Genomic DNA, 26,572 nt, shown 5'->3' on the forward strand with positions numbered 1-26,572 from the left:
AGGGAATCCGCTGAAGCCTCCAGCAGGGGAGGATCCATGGTCCCCTTCCTTCCCTCCTCCGTGGTTGCTTTGAAGGAGGAAAGTGGGAGAGGAGCTGCTTACACGAGTGTAAGCTGCTCCCCTCCCACTTTGCTGCTTCAAAGCAATCACGGAGGAGGGAATCCGCTGAAGCCTCCAGCAGGGGAGGATCCATGGTCCCCTTCCTTCCCTCCTCCGTGGTTGCTTTGAAGGAGGAAAGTGGGAGAGGAGCTGCTTACACGAGTGTAAGCTGCTCCCCTCCCACTTTGCTGCTTCAAAGCAATCACGGAGGAGGGAATCCGCTGAAGCCTCCAGCAGGGGAGGATCCATGGTCCCCTTCCTTCCCTCCTCCGTGGTTGCCTTGAAGGAGGAAAGTGGGAGAGGAGCTGCTTACACGAGTGTAAGCTGCTCCCCTCCCACTTTGCTGCTTCAAAGGGAGCCCGGGAGGAGGGAATCTGCTGCAGCCTCGAGCAGCGAAGAGGATCCATGGGTCCCCTCTTTCCTTCCTCCGTGGTTGTTTTGAAGCAGGAAAGTGGGAGAGGAGCTGCTTACACGAGTGTAAACTGCCCCCCTCCCACTTTCCTGCTTCAAAGCAATTACGGAGGAGGAATCCGAAAGTGGGAGAGGAGCTGCTTACACGAGTGTAAGCTGCTCCCCTCCCACTTTGCTGCTTCAAAGGGAGCCCGGGAGGAGGGAATCTGCTGCAGCCTCGAGCAGCGAAGAGGATCCATGGGTCCCCTCTTTCCCTCCTCCGTGGTTGCTTTGAAGAAGGAAAGTGGGAGAGGAGCTGCTTACACGAGTGTAAGCTGCTCCCCTCCCACATTGCCGCTTCAAAGCAATCACGGAGGAGGGAATCCGCTGAAGCCTCCAGCAGCGAAGAGGATCCATGGTCCCCTTCCTTCCCTCCTCCGTGGTTGCTTTGAAGCAGGAAAGTGGGAGAAGAGCTGCTTACACGAGTGTAAGCTGCTCCCCTCCCACATTGCCGCTTCAAAGGGAGCCCGGGAGGAGGGAATCTGCTGCAGCTTCCCCCACCTCCCGCAGAAGCCGTGCGCTCTTTAAAGGGGCTGTGCGACTTCTCCTGGCTTTTCTGGGAGGTGGGGGAATTCCCCCACCTCGGAGAAAAGCCCGCAGGAGCCGCGCAGCCTTTAAAGAGGGTGCCGCTCTTGGGGGCTTTTCCCCCAGGAGGGAGAAGGGACTGCTGCAGCCAGTCACTCCCTTCTCCCTCCTAGAGAAAAGCCCGCAGGAGCGCACGAAGCTTGTGTGCGGCTCTTGAGGGCTTTTCCCGCCTGCCTCCCCCCTGCATTCGCTCCATAGGACGCACACACATTTTCCCTTGCTTTTTAGGAGGGAAAAAGTGCGTCCTATGGTGCGAAAAATACGGTAGTTCTTGGTATAAGCTTTCGTGTGCATGCACACTTCTTCAGATACACTGAAACAGAAGTTGCCAGATCCTTCTATATAGTGAGAAGGTGGGGAGGGGTATTACTCAGAAGGGTGGTGGGAATTGGAGATTGGCAGATAGCTGAGATGAGCCTGTTGACGACTCTTAACGACTGTAATAGGTCTTACAGGAAAAGGCAAGGGGTGAGAAGGTGAGAAATGGCTCCCCTCCCCACCTTCTCACTATATAGAAGGATCTGGCAACTTCTGTTTCAGTGTATCTGAAGAAGTGTGCATGCACACGAAAGCTTATACCAAGAACTAACTTAGTTGGTCTTTAAGGTGCTACAGGAAGGAATTTTTTTATTTTGACTATGGCAGACCAACACGGCTACCTATCTGTAACTACAACCTTGAAGATAATGGATGAAAAAGGGTGTGTGGACATTACTGTAAAGTGGCTGATGTGCAATTAGAGATCTGGTTATAGTTATCCCAATTCAGATTCTTACTCCATTTTCAGAACTTGGTGCATTTTCCATGTTTTTATTGTAATGTTTAGTGTCAAACTAGCAGTGATTTTTTTTTTCTTGTACTTTGCCCTGTGTGGTTGATTTTTATTTTTAAACTATCTAGTGCTCCTGCCACTGCTATTCCTAGACTTGGGGCCAAACTGCACATTACATGTAGTTGCTTAATCCCTTTGCTTCCTACTAATTGTACATGCAAGACCACATGCTCCAAGCTGCTGTCCCATCCATGAGGGGAAAAGCACCTAGAGGTTGCTTTTCACTAAACAAAACTTAGTGAAACTAAGTTTAGTTTAGTAAACCTCACTAACCAACTGCATGTAATATATAACTTAGCTGCCAGGAATAACACTCCCCCCCCCCATGTTGTAAATCTGTAATGTTAGTGCAGTTCTAGAAGTTAAAAACAAAGAATTTCAAAGTAAACAGTAAAAAAGCAAAGGTACAGATGATCTAAAAAGTGTTCATTTAAATGAGGACAGGGATCTTTGGATCTTCAGATGTTGTTGGACTACAACTTCCAACATCCCTGGCCGCTGGTGGAGGCTGATGGGAGTTGGAGTCAAACCATATTTGGAGTATCAAAGGTTCCCCAGCCATGACTTAACCTGATGCCTAGGGTAGGAGTGGCCTTCCAGATGTTGTTGGTTTCCAGCTTCTAGCAACCCCAGCCACCATTGTCAATAGTCAGAAATAATGGGAACACTAGTTCAACAACCTGCAGGAGGATCACAAGTTAGCCACCCTAGCCTTGAAACTTGCTTTGCAATTAGGAAATGACTTCAGGTGATGGTTTAATTTTGGAAAGGATTTTTTGTTGTTGTTCAGTGGGAAAGCCCAAAATTTACTTAATATTTAACGCATATTAGGGTTTTCTCTTAAATTAAACCCTGTGAAATTATGCCAAATTTTCATGGATATTTGAATGAAACCCCAGCTAGAAAAAGAAACAGAAGAAGGGAAAAGAGAGAAAGGGAAAAAAGATGGGGATGAGAGGACAAACCAATCAGATTTGGTGTTACCAGCCAACGGAAGTTTTAAAAAAACAAATCACCGAGTGAAATCGTACATTTACTCGGAGAGAGCATCCTTTGACATTTCCTTCTAGGTGATCTCTGAGCTCCTCCAGCTTTCGATGGAGCTACATGTAAACATCAGAAAATGAATTGAAAATTATACCTATTCTCTTTTCATGTTTGTTGTTTCCATTCTTTTTATAAAAAAGATAAGATCATAGCGCAACACATTTCTCACTGCCTTTGCAATACATCAAACATTTTATCAACACAAATATATGCCCCATATACTCTGACAAGAAAAGCAACTCATTTGGTTAAATCAGTAATTATTTTTTCAACATGTAAAAGTTAGTTCAGTTAGTAAATACAGGTTGTTTAGTGATCATTGCCTTTAGCAAACTCCCTAATTTTCAAGCATTGTTTGTAGCAAGGAGAGTGCTGAAATATTGTAGATTGTTTTCAGTGGGCAAAGTACCAAAAACTGGGTCTTCCATGCAATTTCTAAATGTTCATAGCCCATTCTGATGCCTAAATTGGCTACTGCTGAACGATAACAGCAACAATTCTTATATTTAGTAGAGTACTGAATTAAGAAATCTAACGAAAGTATCAGTAGGTTTTGAAAGATGACCTAAATTTCAAAAGACACGGGATAAATGAGCTTGGATCCAATGATAAGTGAATTCATGGGATTTCACAGAAGGAAAGTTTACCATCTCCTCATTCTGCTGCAGTAGTCTGAACCTCTGAACAAACTCTCCAATGTGGAACATGGGGCTGCTGGATGGGATCATCTCAAAACCAGGCAGACACACCTTTTATGAATGCCTGGTTTGAGGCTGCCCTCCCTTTCTCCCTCCCTTGGAAGGGCCTGGGGAGGAGCAGTTGCCTGTGGTGGGGAGGGAATAGCAAAATTTCCTTCTAAGAGCTTCCTTCTTTTCACTGATCTTAGGATCCAATCCACTGAATTCAAAACCCAAAGTGCTGCATTTATTCAAGTATAAACTTACAAATCTTGCATACAAGTTTGCGGTAAGGATAGATCTTTTTTTTTGGAATACAATTTGAAAGCTGGATTCACAGTTAATTATGTACATATATTTTCAATGGCTGTTTTTATTTTCCATTAAACGTGGACTGAAACTTGTTCTGTCCACTGCAGCAAAAGTATCCAACAATGCAAAGTATATCTTCGACTGCACCACAACCATAAATTAAAAGGGGGGGGGGAAATCAGCCTCACAGAAAGACAGTGAGGAATGTTGTAGTTGCCTTTCAGCATCATTGGCACAAGCGTAATAGCAACTTTTTCCTTTTTTCCATTATGAAATCAATTGTATGGAATATGGGAAATAGGTGCATAATTACACTTTTCCCTTCCCCCTGTTTATGCTCAGTGCAACAACACTTTCACACGGAGCAGCTGTATAGAGTGGTATTAAGAGAAAAGAGAGGATGGCTTGTCCTGGAATAAAGGTGATACACACGCACACACACAAACACAAAATATATTTTTGAAAAAAATTGAGAAGGCAGGATTGGCAAGGAGAGTGCAGAATAAAGAAAGAAAATTAGTGCTTCATGTGGTGCAAAAAATAACTGAAGTGAGAAGTGAAATAGTGCAAGGATTAAAAACGAGAGGCCACAATTATTGCTAAATATTAACAAGGTAACCTATGCCATGCCATGTGTTCAAATCATGTTCATAAACTGGATTTTTACATGTGTTTTTTAAAGAACATAACAGCATCTCTCAGAAGACTGTATGGGCAAGGGCAGATTAAATAATAATATTGGAACTCAATGTTATAAACTATAGATGGAAACTGCTTTAGGAAGCTGACTGATTTTGCCACAGTTTTGACTTAATTAGTTGCACTTAGTTCCCATTAAAACGAATGGGGAAAGTTAGCCTTGATTTAAGTCTTTTTGATTTCAGTGGAAATCAAAAGGCAACTAACTTAGCATGGATCCAGCTCACCAGACATTTGTGTAATTCTTTAAAATGAACAAAGAAGGCAGTAAAGGGGCCTAGCCCTGCAGTAATTTTAACAGCCTTGTTATTCAGAAATGTCTCACAAGATCTCTCTCCCCATATTTCCCATTTTCACTCTTCTTAAGCATATATACACACAACAAATTCAGCTAATTTGATTACAAAATGAGTATTTTTAAAGTATAAAGTAAAAACTGAGAAGTCAATCAACAATCTTACATTTGAAACAGGAAAACTGCATGTTTTAATCTGACTTCATCCACAAATCACTTAAACGACAAAACTTGAATCTAAGCAACCTTATCCTATTTAAATAAATGAAACTAAGCCATTTTAGTGCCACTAAGTGGTTTAAAAGAGAAGAACGTGTCATTGTTCTTATATAAATGTAGCATGAACATAATTTTATTCTTGCCATCTATCAGAGAAGTGTTAATTATTCACAAATGGTAGGCTTCTTAAGGAAACTTCGGCTATTCCCCCGCCCCCCCCCCCGATACGTAGTAACATCCAGAGCTAGGCACTTGGCAACTTGCCTTCGGCTAACTGCATTATGGTGGCTCTTGTGTAGCACAGAAACAAACAAAATGTGATCCAACAGTGATAAAAACACTGAAATAAAAACAATGAAATGGTGAGAAAGATAATAGCCCCACCCTCTGCCTCCCCTCCCCGCTCCCTCCAAAATAAAAGTGTAGGCTATAGAAGAAAACTTGCAAAATAAAAGTTAGAAACATATTTACTTTGAGGGATCCAACTCTACTAGCAACTCCTTTGCTTTCATCCGGGCGTCTAATTTGCTACAATGGGGGAAGATGGATAAAAAAGACAGAAGAATAAAGAAAAAAGTGAACTTAAAAAAATTTCCACACAGTCAGTTAGCAGTGCATGCAAGACATCAATTTGACTTTCTGACACACTTCTAGGGAACAAGGACACAGACTCTTATTTCTGGATCACATTATGACTCGTTTGCTGAATTCTTCTCTTTAATTACGGCTTCAGTACTGAAAGTGTGCATGCGATAGTTGTTACTAATATTTTAAAAAATACATAAACCATAATATATTTGAAATCCTGGATTTGGTTCATGACGAATGAAGTACTGACACAAAGATAGGACAAATGTCTTTGTCTTTAAGCCAGGTCAGTGAACTTGTGCTATGTGCGATGGTTGAAGAGTGTCAAGCACACAAATTAGAGACATGAGTATTGCAAAGCTTTCAGCCCTGCGAAATATTAGTGATAACTGGCAGAATTATATACAGCTGCCCCATGTTAAAAAAAATTAGGATATTAGATACAGTCCTTAGTTCCCAATTAAATAATTTTGCTGCCCAGCCAGAAAATTTTAATGCCATACCAACAGCAACTTAACAATAGCCAAGACACGTCTTAGTTTTGCTTTCAATACGAGCCTCCTTGTTGTTTTCCTTGCTTATGTTACGGTAATTCTGTATTGTGCAGAGGAATGAAGAAACAGTTCTGTAGCTACTGCTTATCAAGCTTTCATATTGCTAGGAAGAAAATTTAAAAGTAAGCAGAAAAAAGTTATACACTAAAGAATCTTCATTTTTATCATTTATATTTTTATAAAAATGGTAAATAAGCTTACTAAATAATATCAAGTCCAAAGTTTTGTATGTGATTCAGATGAAACATTTAAATTTGTGTAAATAACGGAAAAGGTTCCTACTAGAATGGACTGGATAACAAATAGGCAATACTAGGAATACATAATATCCCATGCTGCTCTACTAGATGCAACAGGACTTCCATCTCCCCTCCTCACCACCAAAGGCCCCCCAAAGAAGCTCCTCTGAACTTCTTCTCCTTGCCTCTTTCCTGCAGGCCCCACCCACCCTGCTCCAGAAATTTCCTCAACATTCTGGAGCAGACTTATGGAATACACAGGGGGTTGGGAAGGAATTCTGTTGCAAAAGCAGAATTCCGTTGCAAAAATGAGCTGACACTATTTTATGTCATCCAATAATAGACAGTCTTAAAAGGTAACTCATTTTGACAATATGGAAGATTCCAATTGGTTCAAAGTAAAGTGCACATTTTCAGACATAGTAAAAGGCTGGGCAGATCTCTTGTTATTTGGCTGGCTAACAAGTAGTTAGCTGCAGACGCTGGTCATCCAACAGGTCAATAGGTCATAAGACTACCTCTCTAACCTTGAGCTAGAGCAGGCCTTTCCAAACTTTTCATGTTGGTGACACACTTTTTAGACATGCATCATTTCACGACACAGTAAATCAGTTTTACTAGCAAGCCAGAGATTAAATTAACCCTGGGAGGAGCATGGGAAGCGTTTGTGCGACAAACCTACACACTGCAGCCGACACACTAATGTGTCGCAAACGCACAGTTTGGAAAGCCCTGAGCTAGAGGCTTAATATTTCTGTGCCTTAATTCCCCATTTATTAAAATGGCATATTGCGCAAGTGTTTTGATTAGAAATTCATAGAATGCATACAAGTGTAAGCAGAAAAGATATAAGAGAAAATGAGAAACCCACAAGTGAAAAGGCTTGTTGCAATATTTTCTTCTCAAAAAGGAATTCAGACAGTATGTTTGCTAAGCACCTAGGTCAGAGAAATAAAACAGGCGAAACTATATAACAGGAAAAGTGGAAGTCAGGTAACATAATAAAGCAGATAACAAAATGCAGTGGGTTGGAATAATAAACAACGGGGAGTGAAAAGCAAAGAAAGAGGAAAAAGATCATACAACAAGAGCTAAGGGGGAGGGGTTAATGAAGTAAAGGAGTTTTTATATAGGCTCCAAAATATAGGCAATTGCACTGGAGGTTCAACATTACAGAAGATACAGACATCAACATCAATTCAAAATATTGAAAGAAAGTCTAAAGATTGCATTCCTAAAAGTACCTAACTAATCAATTTCTCTTATATTAAATAATGGGAATAATTCCTCCAATTGGAGCTGAATTATTAACAAAAAGGAAATGTACAGCAAATCAAGTATTATTATTTTTTGAACACAATAATCTAAAAATGCCATGTTTTTCTACTATTTTATTTTCTTTGAAATGATTTTAAACTTGTTACTACTAGATAGCAATTTTTGAAACTGTTACAATGTTTCACTGTATTACACAATCAAGAACAAATATAGGGCACAGGGCTTCCAGCGCTGAGGCACAGGGACATTTCTGGCTGGGATCCAAAAGATGCCTCTTCTGCTAGCGCATGCGCAGAATTCTGCCACATCTGCAGCTCCCCCAACCTGCCTCTAGAGGCTCCAGAACAGTGTATTGTGGACTGAGGGATGGTGGTGAATTGATAACTCCAATCTGCTTTCCTAGAATCTAGCAACTGGGAAAGCAGTTTCCCAGGAGGATTTGAAGAAGAGAAACAGCAAGCAGTGAAAGGTTATAACACTCCACTCCCTCTCCCTGATTTATCTCTGCTTTAAATCCTCTACTAATACAGGGAAAATTTGACTGAGAGAAAAGTAAGGAAAAGTCATTATTCGATAGGATTGAAGGAAACCTTCAGGCACACATTATTGTTTCATAAGCAGCTCTGAGGTGAACGGAAAGCAAGCATATCTGTGAGAATGTGTATTTTATTCTACAGATGTCTTAGCAGTCAGTTTGCACAGCCCAAGAAATACAAATAGGCAACTGATGGTGAATATGCAGCAGAATATATTTCTGAGACCAGCCTCAAGCGTCACAAGTATTTGGAAGTAAAAGTTTTCACAGGTTTTTTTGCTAACTTGGGGCTGTAGCTGTGAGCCCAAACATTTGGTGAAGAAATTTAGGACTATAGAAAAATTAAGAAGCACCCTGCATACAGTGGTAGTTAATAACAATGAATCAGAAACATCTCAGGTGCTCAAAATTTTGAGCTAAACACTCTTTTATCATCTCTGAAGAAAGGAGCAACCAAAACTTTGTGGATATTTATCACACTTTTGCCAAAAGTAGTATGAATCTATTGAGGCATCTGAGGTCTGGAATGGAGTAGAAAATACTCTTCCTGAAGGAGTAGTTTTTTATTCAATAACTCTTTCTGTAAAATGCTCCCCCACCCCCCCAAAAAAACCCTTTTGAAAAATGAAGGTTATGGCCTGTGAAGTTTTGTTTTTTTGTTATGTGAAGTCCAAAACAAACAAGAAGGTTCAGAAAAAGGGAGACTGTTGAAGGTATCCTAAATGATGACTCAGGGTAGCTACCGGTATTTGTTATGGTTCTTTTAGTGCCAATGGTGTTGGAGCTGTTTGTGGCAGGCAATTTGTACATAGCATATCTCCAGGATGGGGGTTAGAGTGTCTTCATCTGTATCTAAACTAGATGAAGTATGTAGATGAGTTTTGTGGTCAGAGAATGATCAACCTATACAAACATATAAATATTGAGCTATATTAATATTGATACCATGGGGTAAGGAAAGCCATGAATCTAAATAAAACTGCTAGTACATGAATGCTAGCAATGGATAAGAAAGCCTCAAACATATGGCCAAGCTTTAAAAACTGTCAAGAAGTAATTTTAATGGAAGTAACCACTTGGAAAATAATTCTAGGAAAAAACATTAGTATAGAATCTCTGGTTTATTAAGTTAGAAACTGATATTTCTCAAAGAGAGCAAACACTGTTATGCTATGTCATAAATTATAAGTATATTTTAATCATTAAGAAATTTAATGTTTTGTTATGCCACCCACGCATTTCTACTACCTCATACCCTCCAACATTTCTCCAATGAAAATACAGTGGTGCCCCACAAGACGAATGCCTCGCAAGACGGAAAACCCGCTAGACGAAAGGGTTTTCCGTTTTGGAGGTGCTTCGCAAAACAAATTTCCTATGGGCTTGCTTCACAAGACGAAAATGTCTTGCGAGTTCCTGCGGGGTTTTTTTCCTCCCCCCCCCTTTCCCCAAGCCGCTTATCAGCTGATCCTAAGCCGCTAAGCCGCTAATCAGCTGATCCGCTAAGCCGCGGATCAGCTGATCCGCTAAGCCGCTTATCAGCTGATCCGCTAAGCCGCTTATCAGCTGATCCGCTAAGCCGCTTAACAGCTGATCCGCTAAGCCGCTAAGCCGCTTATCAGCTGATCCGCTAAACCCGCTAAGCGCGCTAATCCACTAATGGGCTTGCTTCGCAAGACAAAAAAAACGCAAGACGAAGAGACTCGGGGAACGGATTCTTTTCGTCTTGCGAAGCACCACTGTAGGGACATCCCATTCCATAATGATAATTTTACTATTTATAACCCACAAATCTTACTGGGTTGCCCTAGCCACTCTGGGCAGCTTCCAACATATATAAAAACATAATAAAACATTAAACATAAAATAACTTCCCTATACAGGATTGCCTTCAGCATGCTCGGGGTGGGTGGATAACTCCATACCCTCTAACATTTCTCCAATGAAAATAGGGACATCCTAAGGAAAAGTGGGACATTCCAGGATTAAATCAGAAACCGGGACGGCTTCTCTAAATCAGGGATGTCCCTGGAAAATAGGGACTCTTGAAGGGTTTACTATCTCCATTCCAAGACATAAAAATGGTGTTATAGTTCAGTTTTCATAAAAAAATAATTACACTGAAAGGAAAACTTTTCTGAAAGGAGACACAGGTATGCAGAAGTTAAAGGCAGACTTCTGAAAACTAAAGGGACAATATGCATTCTCATAATTCTGATACAGTCAGACTTCATTAAGTCTCAATGACTTAAGTGTGCCCATTCTAAGCCAGCAGCAGTCAATAACATGGCTTACTGACACAGTGGGCTGCTGGAGCTTACTGAGAGGGAGAGGGGAGGAGCTTGGCCCGGTTCAGCATGTGGCAGCAGGAATATCAGACTGCCTCTGCCATCATGCACCACACCCTCTCGGTAAGTGTCAGCGACCCACTGTGCCTGGAGGGTAATGGTGCCCCACTGGCGCTGCCTCCCTGGTCACTACTGCTCCAAGCATAACTAAGTCTGCACCCATTCCACGAGCCCTTATCAAAATTAAGTAAATGACACTTAAATCCTATTGAAATCAATATCACATCAGGTGATTTCATATTATAGATTATCAACTATTTTTAATCATATGGCTAGGCAGTCATAATCAAGTATACATCTCTACTGCCAGCATTTCCCATCAAATTTGTGCACACTTTGGACACCTGTTCAAGTTCTCAGATATAAAACAGGAATGCAGTACAATAATTGAAAACATCTTTAGGGAATGTGAAACACAACTCACACATTCTATCTATTCAATTTAAAATAGAAAACAATTTATTTGTCAGAAAAAAGATTCAAAGAAGTATGTATGTTAAAAGATTACTTAGTTGGTTTTGTGCTTCTAGATCAAAGGTCTAAAATAACCTATAAAATACCCAATTTCTATTTATTATCCCGTAATATAAAATGAAATATAACATTATTCATGTATATAAAACATTAGGCTTTCCATATTATAGCTATGGAAATCTCTTACCTTTAAAACAAAATTCTATTAGAAATTCTTTAAAATATTCATATACATATTTCCCAACACTCAAATCAGTTAATATATAACAAACACAAGAACAATAATTAAGCATACAACGCAAAGTCCAAAAAGCTCAATAAACTTAGCAGCAATCAAATAAATCCAAAACTGTCTGCAAATGCCTCAACAGTCCAAAGCCTTCCAAAATAAATAAGTGTTCTGTTTTGTGCAAGATGTAGAGAGTAGTTTGGGTTAAATTTCTCTCTCAAAATACTAGAACCTGGGGCCATCCAATGAAGCAGAATTTGGAAGATTCAGGACAGAAAAAAGAAAGAAATTCCTTCCACAAGACGTAGTGGTGGCCACCAATATGGATTATTTTAGACTAATTTATGGAGGATAATACTACTATAATAATATCTAGTCATGACAGCTATGTTCTACCTCCATTGTTGGACACAGTATGCCTCCTGAATACCAGTACAGGTCTGAAGAGAATTTTCAAGGACCCCAATAATGTTTGCAGGATTCAGGCTCCGAGTTAAGCTCAACAAAGGTTTCTACCTCATATAGTGAAGCCATGTACAGGGCCTGATTTACTGTACCCAGAATGGAGGCTCAGAATAGGCAAGACACTCTTTTAAGTACATTATTTCCAGTGTGTGAAAATCTTAAGAAAGCTACACTTTAGCATCATACAATTATGTGTGGAAGCTCACAGGCAGTCAGTGCAGCTGCTACCGACCTGGTTGGATGCTTTTGCCTCCCAAAATTTATCAAAAAGCAATCTGCAGCATTTTGTGCAAGCCATAACGCCAGAATTGTCTTCAAGGACAGCCCCACGTAAGGCACATTGCAGCAGTCAATCATAGAGGTTATGAAAGCATACATCTATGGATGTAGCATGATATAGAAATTTAATAAATAATAATAATAATAAAATAATAATAATAAAAGGTAAGCATGGTCAGAACCTGGATCTCAAAAAAGGGACACATAGACCTAATAAAAGTCTATATTTATTTAATTAGACTGTGAGATTACTGAGTAAGATGTGCCTGCAGAGTGTTGCAGAGTTAAAATCATTTGTAGAGCAGTATGTGCAAAATATAACAGCATGGATTTTTTTAATCTGACTGCTGGATGGCCCAATGTTGAAGCAACACTTTTTCTCCATTTTAACACGGTCATTTGTAGTCATCTCACAGTGGTGACCCACACAGAAGTCAGCCTGTTTAATGCATGTAATCCCTTTTAAATCTCAGTTACCTAATGGTAGGGTAGGTCAATACCATGATGCACACATGGATTTATGACTTGAAGAGAATGTAGGGGTAGCTAATGTGGTGCTTCCTGATGCCTATGGCCTTATATTCCCATCAGTCCCAGTTGGCATGGCTAATGGTCAGGGATGAAAAATAAATAAAATAAATAAATAAAAATAAATAAAGAAGAGTAGTAACAACTCCACAAGATAAGTAAGATGTTATATATCCATTTTTGTAAACTTAATGATTATATTATAATATAATTATTATTTTGTAAACTTAATGATTATATTATATTATATGGACAAAATCTTAAGTTGCCCTTCTGAAACAGAAGAGCACCTCCCATTCATGGAAGGAATGTGACCCAGATGAGGCTCCCTCTTGCTCTCAGTGATGGTGGGGACTGGGGAGGTGATTTTCATTGGTTACCTCTTCCTCCTGCTGCCCCCCCACCTCCCATACTGATCTGGAGCATCCCCAACACTAGAGCAGAATCTTAAGGGGCTACGGGGGAATTGGCAAAATCTCCCTTCCTCCTAACAGCAACATACCAAGTGGAGATCTGCTAATGAGAACATAGGAACCAAGTCATAATGTTTAGATACGGAGAGATGAATCTCAGATATCCAAAATGGGTGATTGGAAGAAAAATACTAGTCTAGATAGCCAACGTAGAATCAAAATAAGTAATGAAAAAGGGGCAAAAAATGTTCTATCAGTCAGCTTTAGTCAATCCCTACTGGTTCAAGGTAAGTGCAAAAGAAAGGAGAGTTGTAAAAAATACCTTTGGAGCCTTAAAAATGCCTGCTACTTAATATGCAGTAAAAACATTGTTATTACAAAGTAAAGGACATGGGTTTATATAGTTTAGCATCACAAAACTAATACCAAAGGGAAAGAACAAAGTAGCAAACACTCCCTGATTACCAAAATATGCTAGGAGGGATGGCCTTAAAAAACACAACCGCCCCTAGCTCTGAGCATGCTCTGATAGGTCTACTAAATCTACTCGGAGGCAGACCTACTAATGTTGTGCTATGGCTGTACGCTAATTTTTGTGTTCTGATTGGTGGGACTGCCATCATGACAACAGGAGGAGGCTGGAACCTGTAAAACTGCTAGGGCTACTAAGAAAATACATTTTTAAAACTCGGTTCCTCTGCCTGGAGATGAATGGGAGAGACCTCCTGGCCAAAGCAATAGTCTGGATCAGGCATGACTGAACAGTGGAGAGAGCTGACTGCCCAGAGAACGGGAGACTGGCAGAAATGTCTCCAGGGAGTTCCTCTAAGTTGAAATGAAATTTTGGGCAAAACTACTGTATATGTATTAGGCGCGGATGGCGCTGTGGGTTAAACCACAGAGCCTAGGACTTGCTGATCAGAAGGTCGGCGGTTCGAATCCCCGCGACGGGGTGAGCTCCTGTTGCTCGGTCCCAGCTCCTGCCAACCTAGCAGTTCGAAAGCACGTCAAAGTGCAAGTAGATAAATAGGTACAGCTCCGGCGGGAAGGTAAATGGCATTTCCGTGCGCTACTCTGGTTCGCCAGAAGCGGCTGAGTCATGCTGGCCACATGACCTGGAGCTGTATGCCAGCTCCCTCGGCCAATAAAGCGAGATGAGCGTCGCAACCCCAGTGCTGGCCACGACTGGACCTAATGGTCAGGGGTCCCTTTACCTTTACCTTACTGTATATGTAAAAAACAAAACAAAAAGCTTTTGCCTTTTATTTTTTAACTGGGTTTTTGCTTCCATAAGGAGCGTTGTAATCCTAGGGTCAGATTATTCTTCAGGGGATGAGGCTGAGGATTTGGAGTTGGAATTGCCCTCAGGGCCAGTGGCCCTGGATGTACATACTAAACCAGAAGCACTTGTACAAGAGGAGCCCATTGTGCCAGTACCTCCTGGGCCTGAGGAGGTTGTATTGCCCTCCTTGAGCAGCAGTTCAGAAGCTTCAGTAGAGCCATTGCTGCCTCTGCTCCACTGGAGTCAATAGCTGCTAAGACGAGTTGGGTCCCTTCATATTCAGAGAATTTCATGGAAAGCAGAACTAGCGACTGTGGCACAGCTCCAGCTCCTATTTAAGGCTCTTGTCTTTTTTTCATGTTTTTTATGACAGAATATGGTTTTTTCTGTCATTCTGCACTTTTTATGGTCATGTCTATTGCCCCTTAAAACACGTTAATGTCTAAATGTTCAGCTGTCTTCTGCCAATTGATGTATTTCCCTTTTTAGCAAGAATTCTCTGTATCTTTGGGTTATTTTACAAGACTTCACTATTTATTACATTTACCAAATATCTTAATTTTTCAATAGTTCATCATGAGAAAAGATAAAATGGTTTGACCAAAATAGTTTAGTTAACAAGAAATTGGATTAGAAAGCACAAAGTCTCTGCACCATTTTTAGCAGATTGATTCTCGGTAACCTGTCCAGTTTTTTGCACAGAGGTCACATTGCCTGGTGTAGGGGGAGGATCAGTTGACAAGAGATGTGTGAATAACAAAGGATATATTTTTTACAAAGACTAAAATCTTTGACCTAGTTAGTGATTATCATTTTCAAACTCCGCTCCTCATTTTATATCTAAAATTAGGATAGCAGCAGGATGAGAAATTTAATCTTCAGCAAATTAAATTCCCCATCATGCTCTCTGAAATAAGAATTAGATATAGCCTTTGGCTAGATAAGTAAGCCATAGTACAAATATTTAACAGTAAAGAAAGAGACTTAGTCATAATGAACATTATTCCCCATTTTATTTTTCCTAGTCTTACTGAAGAATAGCTATACTCACTTAAAACTGGTGCAATGAAATGGAAAGCAAGACACTTTGTCGGAAATGCTTAACCCTTCAAAGCCTGCTACAATTTCCCCCCTGTTTTTGGCTACCATTGCCAGCAATTCTACTTTAGATTTCATGCTATTTTATTTATCAGGATGTATTTCAAAGATGTCTGGCAAATGCAATTTCAACGAGTTCAACCTAACAAGTCAAAGTGATCTCAGGGCTAGTTTATACATGGAAGCGGTCTGCTTTCCGTTGCTCCATACAATTCTTCCCAATCAACCCTTGAGTGTGAAATTGAAGAGAGATACAACAGCATGTACAGAGCTGCAGACAGATACAGCCAGCAGTGGTAAGCAGCGATTTCTCTGAGAATACTTGCTGGACAAAAACCTGACATGATAGTGAAAATGACTGCCTTCTACTGCTGGCTATATGTATTTAGAGCTCAGGTCACAGTGACATTTCTCCATGTGCTTCTGTACCAGGGACAATCAAGAGAGATTGCACAAAAGGGGGGGGGAAGGGGGGAGCATCCTGTTTGCATGAGTGAGCTGGCCGACACACTACTAATGACCTAGCTGCTACAATAAGCAAAAACCAAAAACCCCAAAATATATTAAATTCACCTATCAAAATTAACAAGGGATTTCTCTTAAAAGCAGTCATTTTTTAATATCATGGGATGCCAGTAAGATAAAATATCACATATGTGAATATATATATATATATATATATATATATATATATATATATATATATATATGTATATATATATATGGTGTGTGTGTGTGTGTGCACACTACATCATAGCATCCCTGAGGCTCTGTACCCAGCACACTCCCTTAAATCCACCTCTGTATCTCTGTGTGTGTATAGATAGATAGATAGATAGATAGATGATAGATAGATAGATATAATATAGATATGTGTGTGTTTATGCTAAAACTTTGACATTTACTCAGAATGCAGCTTTAATTAGGTTACAAGTATCTCTCCAAGATGTAATTTTGAAAACAGTATAGTGCATCAAGTTATAAACCAGATAGAATTTCGTAAAGAAATCATGATGCATTTTTTCCAGCACTCCTGATTAAATTTTACTATACAGGTTTTCTCTGAAAAGAGGAATGAAACCGGTAAAAAAGTTCCAGACATTTGAAATCTAATAATTTTCCTCTGACATATAAAGTGGACACTATTTAAATTTCATTTAACAAGATAGAACCTGAAAAAATCCCAAACTATCCAGTGCAAATTCAGTATGAGCAGGAAGGAAGGAATGTTCTAGCATTCAAACAATGCTTAATGGAATTCTCAAGTGCATGATTTCTCTAACTTACACTCTAGTCATAAAAATCAAGCAGTACATCATCACAACATTGGTTCGCTTAGTAGTATTAACGTATGTCAGGAAGTAAGTTAGCCTATCTATAGCAATAGCAGGATAATTCAGAGTTTATTTAACAATAATAGTTACAACGCGCTAGAGCTTTTCAAAGGATAAAAAATAACAATCCCAAACTTTTCTGAACAATCCAAATGTTGGCATTGAAGGGTTTGTTTTTTCTCAATAGTCTAAAAATAATTGAAACCTGGAAGGTTTCAGTCACCTTTTATTAGGTACTGGTAAAGAGAAGGCATGGCCCCCAGACACACCGTGCTGATATAGTAAGATATAAAATGTTCTATAAAGTATTCACTGCTCTAACTCAGTGAAATAACAGAACCCTTGAGTCATGGATCTTCTTGCACCAAAGCCTAAATGCAATCTGTGCAATCTGCTTTCCCCAGCATAATAGGTTAAAAGTCAACACAGGGCATCTGATAGCAGATAGCCACTTGTAATTCTCCAAGCTGTCCAATCCAGCTCTGCTATTTGGCCTGGGCATGCACATGTGGTTACAGATGGCTCTGGGAACTTTTGGAAGTGGCTGGTGAGCAGTAAGAGACATATAGATTTAGAGACTGCTGGGAAATTGGAGGGAAAGGAAAACTGGAACCATGTGGTATCAAAAATTGTGGGGCCTTAGGTCATTGGTATTACATGCACTGCATGTAGAAAGTTCAAGGCTGAATATCCAGCTTCTCCAGCTGAAAAACTTCAGTGTATCTCTGCATAGCAACAACTGACAAAAGGAATTTGAAACATTAAAATTCTGCTTAAACTCAGCTTCTAAAAATGGCACCTTTTGTATCAACATGTTTTTCCAGACAGAGAAATTAAGGCACAGACCTCAAGAACTGAGCCTATAGTTTTTACTTATCTTGTTCACTCAAGTTTAATAAACTTCCAAGTTTTCCCCCAATAATAGTATTTCAAAGTATGTCTCAGTTTATTTTGAACCCCGCTGATGAAAGAAACAAATTCAAGTGCAATTTAAAGTTCCAACAAGCTTCTTTAGGAAACCCATTTTATATTGTCCACCAATTCCTCTAATCTGTTTTAACATAGACATGCAATCAGTATTAAATGCCAAAACATTGAAACAAAGATAAGTCAGTGGCTGGGTATGTTACTATGACTTGCTGATACAAAATAAATAAATTCGGCAAAAAAAGTTAACTGCCAGACACTTGCAATCATTTTAAGAATCTGGGAACCACAATCAATTAGATAAGATGGATTACTTTTTACCATTTCCTTTATTAAACACTGCAATATTGAACAAGTCAGAAAGAAAGCTTTTTGATATGATATGTACCAATTGAATACAGATGAGGAATTCACTTGCTAAAATAAATTATATATTTACTGCTCTTGCTAGTTGCCGAACTTTGCTACAAATATATCACACATTGAGTGTTATACCAAACATATTGGATCACCTGCATAAGTAAAACCAGTGTGAAATAATACCTAAAATACTGACTAGTAGTCTAAAAGGTTGGCATTAAAACTTTCTTTCTATGTAATTTAGAATTTCCAAAGAGAAGGCAGCAAGTATCCAAGTTAAATAAACATTGTTTGGCTTGAAAGTGTTTTAAATATGCTAAGATGATGCCGAGGCAGAGAAATGCCACAGATCAAGAAGTCACAAATGTTTTTGCAGAAAGCATACTATTAGTCTAGTTCTACTGATTCAGGGGCAGGGTTAACTGCACTTTCCTGGGGGAATAAAACACTGTAAGGGATTCATGACTAGTATTGCAATAGAGAACAGACAAGCACTTTTAGATATAAGAATTGCAGGCTTAACGGCAGTGGTTCAAAAGAACAGCAGCCATTTAATCTAAGAACGTTCATACCCTCTTTCTTCTTTCACACTATTGCTTGGACAGCAATGCATGTACAAGTGAACTATCTTTCACACATTTATCAGTCTCCACAGAGTAAGTTTCCATGCGAGCAGCAGAAGGCATTTATCAACCAGACAAACATCCCATGAATATTGGACAGGCACAGTACTTACTTTTGGTGTTGGGCAGGAAGCAGTGGAGAGGCGAGAGGTGGCCTGTGCACGAGGAGATTCTGAAGGGGTAGTGCTAAGTGAGGCCGTGTCTCGTGGAAGCACCTGGACACCACGAGATATGATGGAATCTGGAATCTAAGCATAAAAATAAATTTAGTTAATTTCACACTGCATTATAAAATGGCTCAATATCAAAATATTTATATTCAAAATAGACTATAGTGCCAACTTGAATAAAATATTGTGGGGGCCCAGGTAAGCCTCGCTCTGACTAACCAATCACATGATGCAGTGCACAGACATCATTCAAATCGCAATGCCCGTCAACTTTGGGGAGCCCCAGCCCCTTCAAAACTTTTTTGGGGGAGCGAAGCCCCCATGGCACCTAGGAGTTGGCTCCTATGGAGCAGATTATCATTTTCCTCCCTCCTGGTAATCAGGGTGGGGGGGCACTGGGCAGTCTTGGGGTTAGGGCTCGCATCCTCTCCAACACAAACGCCTGCTCATAGGGCTCTGGGCTCCCTTTGTTGACACCTGTCATCTCTGAGTATATTTCTATATGAATTAAAGAAAAATGGTAGCATGTTGCCCAAAGTATTGTGAGGGAGTGAGAAGTTACCCCGAGAAGAGCTAATGGGTGGAGAAGCATCATGCTGAACTTGAGAGTGGAGTTGCTGAGCTTGAATAATAAGCTTCTGGTTCTTCAACTCTTCAAAAATATTTATGAGCCATTTCTTTACAGTGCATTTGGGATCCCTTCTTAATTTAATTTTTACAACCTGTCTTCACCCCCTTTTAGAATAGAACAGACTTTTTAGAATCCAATATAATGATAATTATATATTTCCCAGCATTAGTATTAGTACTAATTAGTAGTACTAATTAGTACTAATGCCATCAGTACCAGGAGAAGAAGTAGAAGTCCTGAACCAGGATCTGGAGGTAGTAAAGGACTGAATGTTCGCAAAAAAACTGAAGCTCAATCCATAAAGAAAGGAAGTGCTATGGGTGGATGGTTCCCACATCCAGAAGCTGGCAGAATAACCAGTTCTTAATGGGGATGCACTCCCCTTGAAGGTGCAGATGTGCAGTTTGAAGGTACTCCTGGACTCATCATTGACACTTTTGAGGGACTTGGTGGTACCTATACCCAACTTTGGCTGACACACCAGACATTTATAAGTAGGGATCTCCTGGCTGTGGTTACTTGTACTCTGAGAACCTCCAAGCTAGACGATTGCAATGGGCTAGCATTTAAGAAGGGATCAAAAGAATATATATATATATAAAGAAGCAAAACCTACATCCCGATGACCTACTTGTGAGCTTCGATGTTGTATCTCTCTTCACACAAGTGCCCATTAATGAAGCCTTGACAGCCATTCAAAACAAATACAATCCCCCCGAATACATCATGGACCTGACCAACCACTGCCTAACCAACACGTACTTCATCCACAATGGACAAAGATACAAACAGATAGAAGGAGCACCTATGGGATCACCCCTCTCTCCGGTCATCGCAAATCTGTACATGGAACACTTTGAAACCAATGCTTTAGACAAGTCAGAACACAAACCCAAACTTTGGCTCAGATATGTTGACGACACCTTTGTAATTTGGCCACACGGGAAGGAAAAACTAGATAGCTTCCTCACACATCTCAACAGCCTACACCCCAAAATACAATTCACTATGGAAATAGAAGCCAACAACCAACTTCCCTTCCTTGACGTCCTAATCTACAAAAAACCTGATGGCTCCCTAGGACACACTATCTACCGGAAAAAAACACACACCAACCGCTACTTACATGCACAATCACACCACCACCCTGCACAAATAAACTCCGTAGCCAAGACTCTCATCTCCAGAACCAAACGCCTGGCTGACAAAGACCACTTGACAACTGAGTTACAGAATCTCTCAAATGTGTTAATCGCCAACGGATACCAGCAAAACAGGGTTACGAAGCTAATCCAAAAAGAAACACCCCCCAAAAACCAAGACACAGAAGAAAACAATGGCATGGCCCTCCTTCCTTATATCAAAGGCACTACAGATAAAATTAGCAAAATCCTCCATAAACACAATATCAAAACAGCCTTTTGCACCAACCAAAAAATAGCCAATATCCTCAGAAACCCCAAAGATAAAATCCAGTTAGAAAACCAAGGGGTCTATGAAATACCCTGCAAAGTCTGCCCAGCCACGTACATTGGACAAACAAACAGACAAATAAATGCACGTATCGCAGAACACAAGAATGCCGTCAAAAAAGAAGAAAAAACTTCCTCTCTTTACCAACACATGAAAGAAACAGGACACGAAATTAATTTTGCAGATTCCAAATTGCTCTTTAACATGGAACATCACCACAAGAGAATAATCATGGAAGCCATCGAGATAGAGAAACACCCTCACAACATGAACAAGCGTGACGACACGTCCCGCCTGCCAGACATCTGGAAATTAGCCCTCCCCACAAAAACCGACACCAGAACCAGAGGCACACAGAACGCCTTCTCCAATCAACCACACCAGACCCAAACCCAGACCCTCTCCATAGATAAATTACAGACACCATCCAGTAGCCAAACCATAGTGGCACCTCCGGATGCTGCACCCCCCTGCAATCCCTACACAGATCTGGCTGGCACAGGGCACAAAACCACAGCTCGCCCCTATACACGAAGCCAAGCCAGAGCACAACTATTTGCAGTACAGCCATCTTCTCAGAAAAACTCTTCACAAGCTCAAGAGGTCAAGACACGAAAGCTTTAGCAACTAATCCACACCTAATGACCCTCCTAAGTGGTACTCAGAATATCACTCAAGAAATCACTCAAGATATCCCTCAAGTAATTAATGAACAAAAGAAGAAAAGACACACTAACCTGGGAACTTCCTCTCTGCCCAGAACGTTGGAGGCTATACACCACACCCCCTCAACAGTATTTATAGGAACTCAAACACTGAGATCCTGCTCTGTTCCAGTAACAAGAAGCCGAAAGCACCAGCCTGAAGATGACGAGTGAGACCTCGTCGAAACGTCGCCTAGACACCCCAACTCTTACACGGGAAGACACCCGAAGACACCAAAACCTGCATTCCTGTACCCGTGAAAATCTACGAAAGCAAATATATATATATAATCACTATTAGCTTGTGCAGTTTTTCAGTTTTGTGAAAATCTGAGGGATCAAAAGAAAAAAAACACACACACCCAACTTTCTCCATTCACTAGAAATTGTTACAAGCACAGATGGAAAAGAAATGAAAGCACTGAGGAAGCAATGAGCATGGAAAGGGGAACAGCCGAAATGATGATCGATCCACCCACAAAAACAAATTGTCTGTGACTTTGTGTGGAGCAGTTTGGAGCTCAGTTTCACCAAATCAAACTATCCCCATATAGGATAAACTGAAATTTACAGGGAGAAGGCATAGAGATTGATGTTGTTTGAGGGTAACACCACATATACTACACATATTAAATGTAAATGCAAACAGCTACAAATACACTAAACTCTGATGCAGACAAGCCCATAGTCTTGCCCTTGTGGAAATCAGCAAGCAGTCCCTCTGTATGAAGCCTCAGAAGCACAGCATTCCCCCCACCACTTGAACAGGATAACGGTATCCTTCTCCCATGAAACAGCAATGGGAAGAAGAAGAGTCCCTGGAGGAGAAAGGAAAGACTAACAGGTGTGACCAATGGACTCCATACTGATCAGTCAGGGATTCAGAAGGGCAACGGGTTCCCATACTATGCAATGAACATTACTGGTATATGGGCTGGGATATGGTTTCACTTAAGACTAATTTGGCTGCTTTTATTTCTTACACAAATATGAGGCTGGGAAGAGCCTTTTGTTCTATCTGTATGCTCTCATGAAATGTGGGGAAAGCCTGTGTTTTATTTTTCTGTGCAATTCAGGGGTTCAGAAATAGGGAAAGCTGCCTTTCTCTCTTAATTTGGTGGGCAGAGGAGGGGGGCAGGGGCGCCGGGTATAGGGGGTGCAAGGGGCTTCAGCCCCCTCAATATTTTTAAGCAAGGGGCTGATCCCCCCTATTGAGGGGGTTGCCATCCCCTACTGTCTCTGGATGATTTTTTGCCCTCTGCACCCCCACAGCAATTGCCAAAAGATTGTGGGTGAGAGATATAAACCAAGGAATTAGGGTCATATTCTAGTCCAACCCCCTGCAATGCAGAAACATTGACATGATTTTTGCCAATTTCTCCATCCTTCTGCAGACCTCAGTGTCACTTCCCATGCTGTTCCAGAAGGTCTCCTGCACTTTATGGAAAATATTTTTGAGGGGCACAGTGGGCTGAAGGAATAATTGAAAAAGCCCCCACCTGTAGGAACACCCAATTAGTGGAATTCTGCTGCAGGCAAGGCTGGAACCAAGCCAGTAGTATTCAGATCCTAAAAGCACCTTTGTTTGTAAACAATTCCATTGTTCAAAATGCATTTAGCCAGGGATTTCTGATTCATATGTTAATATCTAAAGAAATGAAGTTAGTGAAAAATGAATTTAGTAAATGGATTTCTTCTTATTTCTTCTATTTTTGCTCTCAGTATTCTGATTCTCTGAGGAAATATTCCAATTATTTTGAGTTAGCTGACTAAATCTTCTACAGGTTCCTTATGGATGTTTGTGAAAACCAGAGAGTAAGGGGACATTTTTATATTTTCCCTAGGCTACTCCACAGTATTGGGCAGCTCAGAGAGGTAAACTCACATAGCTGGTTTTCTCAATTTCCCTTAAGAATACAAAAACCCTATTAGACTTTTATAAGTTTGTTGAATTATCCCATTTTTGCCACTTATATTTGTAGAAATGCTTACCGTACATTTCAAGCTAAAATCATATCTACATGTGGCCATTACTGATTTTTTTTAATTCCAAATTTCAGTTTTACTGTTATTCTGAGAATAAGGCTACTTTTATTAATGAGATTTTAGAAAGAAAGCCAAGTAAGTGACCAGCAACAGCAGAATATGTCTGATAACAGAGGAAGAAATTAGCACAATGAAATTAACAGAGAAGCACTCAAAAGGGAAGCACTGTTTAAGCCTTGGGGCATGAAAATAAGGCACCCGTTTAATACAAGTGAATGGAGATGAAGACACACTAAGACGTTTGCTCTATAGAAGCAAATGACATACTTTAGGATAAAAGCCTTTAAAATGGTCAATTAGGTCATGAAAGAAACTGGTGTCTTCCCTATTTCTCTTATGAGATGCTCCCCACTTTTTCAGCAGTTGGTAGAGTGATTCTGCCCAGGATGATAAGCTGCTCACACCTCTCTCTTTTCAGCTCCACTTCACTGCTTCCTCTCTGTTCCATTAAGGTATATATTCTAGGATAATGTACCACTGAGTTTTCAAGTCACAAGTGAGATGGCTAGCACAAGCACTGAGGAAGAAAACCATCTGCAAAAAGCAGATGGTGGCAGCACCAGCTGCATGACTTCAAAATAATTTTTAGAGCATGCATGGGGAACCTCTAGCCAATGGCTCAAATTTGGCTTTATTTTGGCTGTTTCTCCTGAAGCCACACACACTGCTCTCCCCCCCCCCCCACACTGATGTCATATGATATCAGATGTGAGGCAGGTAAAGCCACAGCTGCAAATTAAGAGCTCCAGAGTGCTTGAAATATGGCACCAAATGGAGCTCCTGAAGGAAGATTATCCTTGCTTAAAGTCTTGCTTTAAGTAATAAAGTTTGCAGCTATGGTTTAAATTCAAGCTGGGGCTGCAAAGCAAGAATCAGGAGCACACTCTGAAGTTTAATCACTTGAGTCGTATGATGTCATTAGTGTAAGGTTAGTATCAAATAAAATAAAAACTAACCTGCAGTATCATCATCATCACATCATCACAATCATATTTCTATACCAGTGTTGGGTTATTTGGGGAGGGGGTAGTATGTCTGGTGTGCTCCTTTCTGCTCCTTCTGGGGTAGTTTGTCCACCTTTGGTCTCTACCCCACACTCAGCTCTCACCAGCGGCTCCTAGAAGCTGTCAGCACGCAACAGTGGCCACTCCCTGGGAAACAGCTTCAACTGGCCAGCTAAATCAGGTGAGGGTAGTCAATAGGTCCCAAACCCTCAGTGAGTTAAGGACTTCCCTGCATATTCCCTGGCAGATTGTGTGGACAAGACCAATAGTGGGTTCAACGGTCAATAAGGCAGTTACTGCACATGCTGTTGTAGAAGTGAGGGGCAGATGGGGTTTGCCAGCCTGGGAAGGTAGCCCATCTAGGAGAAGGAAAACACTGATCCGAAACCTCTGCTGCCTTGTGGATATACTCATTCATGATAAAGGCTTTGTTTTGGGAGTAAACCCTAAGGAAACATCCATGCTTGTTGTGGGACATCTTTGCGAAAAGACAAGGCTAAGGAGTAAGTGCTACACAAATCTGGAGTCCCTAAGATGGTTGGATGGCATCTTGTATGCCTCCTTCTGGCAACTCCTGCAGCCCACTTTCCTTGGTGCTCAATGAGGCTGAAAGTGGGGTCTTGTCATCTGGGCAGCCCAGGACTTCCATACACACTTGTGTCCTGGATAGGTCACAATGCAGGAGGAAACAGTTATGAGTTACTGGTCTCTACAGTCACAGCAGGCGCTGTAATTCTCTAGTGGTTTGACTTCAGTCCCAGCGGTGCACTCTATTGTCTCTTGAGACAAACGGATGCCAACAACATCTGAGGATCACAGAGCGGTTTACAATATAAAAACACAAAACTACATACCATAGTAACAAACAAAAAGAATACCACTCCAGTTTAAAAGGCCTTGGATGGTTTAATCAGCCAAAGGCCTAGGAGAAGATGAAAGCTTTTGCCTGGCGCCTAAAGATATGTAACGGAAGTGTCAGGCAAGCCTCCCTGGGGAGAGCATTACACAAGTGGGAAGCCCATTCTCATGTTGTCATCCTCTGAACCTCTCATGGAGGAGGCACTCATAGAGGGATCTCAAATGATGACTGCAGGGTCCAGGTTGGTTCATATGAGCAGATAAGGTTCACATAAGACTTTTATATTTCTTTTCCCAGTCACCTGTCAAAAGTGGCCTGCAGAAGCTAGACCAGTTCTGGATCCAACCTGCTGGTCAGATCAATTTCCCTACCTGCCCCTGCTCTAGAGCTCATTGGGAAAACCCCATCATATAAAACTTTGAAAATTGTAAAAGAAAACCAGTAATTTCATGACATAATCATCTAGTGACTGGTCCTCTTATGTTCTTGCTATCATCTTAGGCTAGTAACCTAATTACATTAATTTGGTCTACTGTTACAAGCAATTGAACCTGAAGATACTAGGACAAACTTGAACGAATATGCACTTTCATATTTTTTCTGCTACTAAATTATCCAAAGATTAGTATAAAATAAAAACTAACCCACAAAATAAAGTCCTTAAGATGTTATCTCTTTCTGAGGCTATGTTTATCCCATAGCTGTCAACTTTTCCCTTTTCTTGAGAGGAATCCTATTCGGAATAAGGGAATTTCCTTTAAAAAAGGGAAATGTTGACAGCTATGGTTTACTCACATACTTAACTGCTGAATTGAGTGGACCAAGGTCATACTGATTCTTTCCTCATGTCTTCTAAATCTGAGAAACTGGCACATTTTACATAATTAGACCATAACAATCTGTATGGTACTATAGA

General features: G+C 40.6%; 1 protein-coding gene across 21 annotated transcripts in view; it reads right to left on the minus strand.

The window, feature by feature from the left end:
• The window catches only part of GPHN (gephyrin), a 246,991-nt gene that overhangs the window by 65,879 nt on the left and 154,540 nt on the right, over positions 1-26,572 (minus strand). For 8 of the 21 annotated variants that reach the window (XM_081164322.1, XM_081164303.1, XM_081164317.1 and 5 more), the window contains 3 exons: positions 18,883-19,017; positions 5,687-5,743; positions 2,998-3,069 (listed from right to left, as the gene is read on the minus strand). In XM_081164322.1, the coding sequence (XP_081020448.1) occupies positions 2,998-3,069; positions 5,687-5,743; positions 18,883-19,017 (264 nt within the window). The remainder of the gene's footprint in view (positions 1-2,997; positions 3,070-5,686; positions 5,744-18,882; positions 19,018-26,572) is intronic. The other 13 variants (XM_081164320.1, XM_081164323.1, XM_081164319.1 and 10 more) reach the window with 2 other exon arrangements.

The sequence above is a fragment of the Podarcis bocagei genome (assembly GCF_964188305.1).
Source record: "Podarcis bocagei genome assembly, chromosome: 1".
NCBI classification, from domain to species: Eukaryota; Metazoa; Chordata; class Lepidosauria; order Squamata; family Lacertidae; genus Podarcis; species Podarcis bocagei.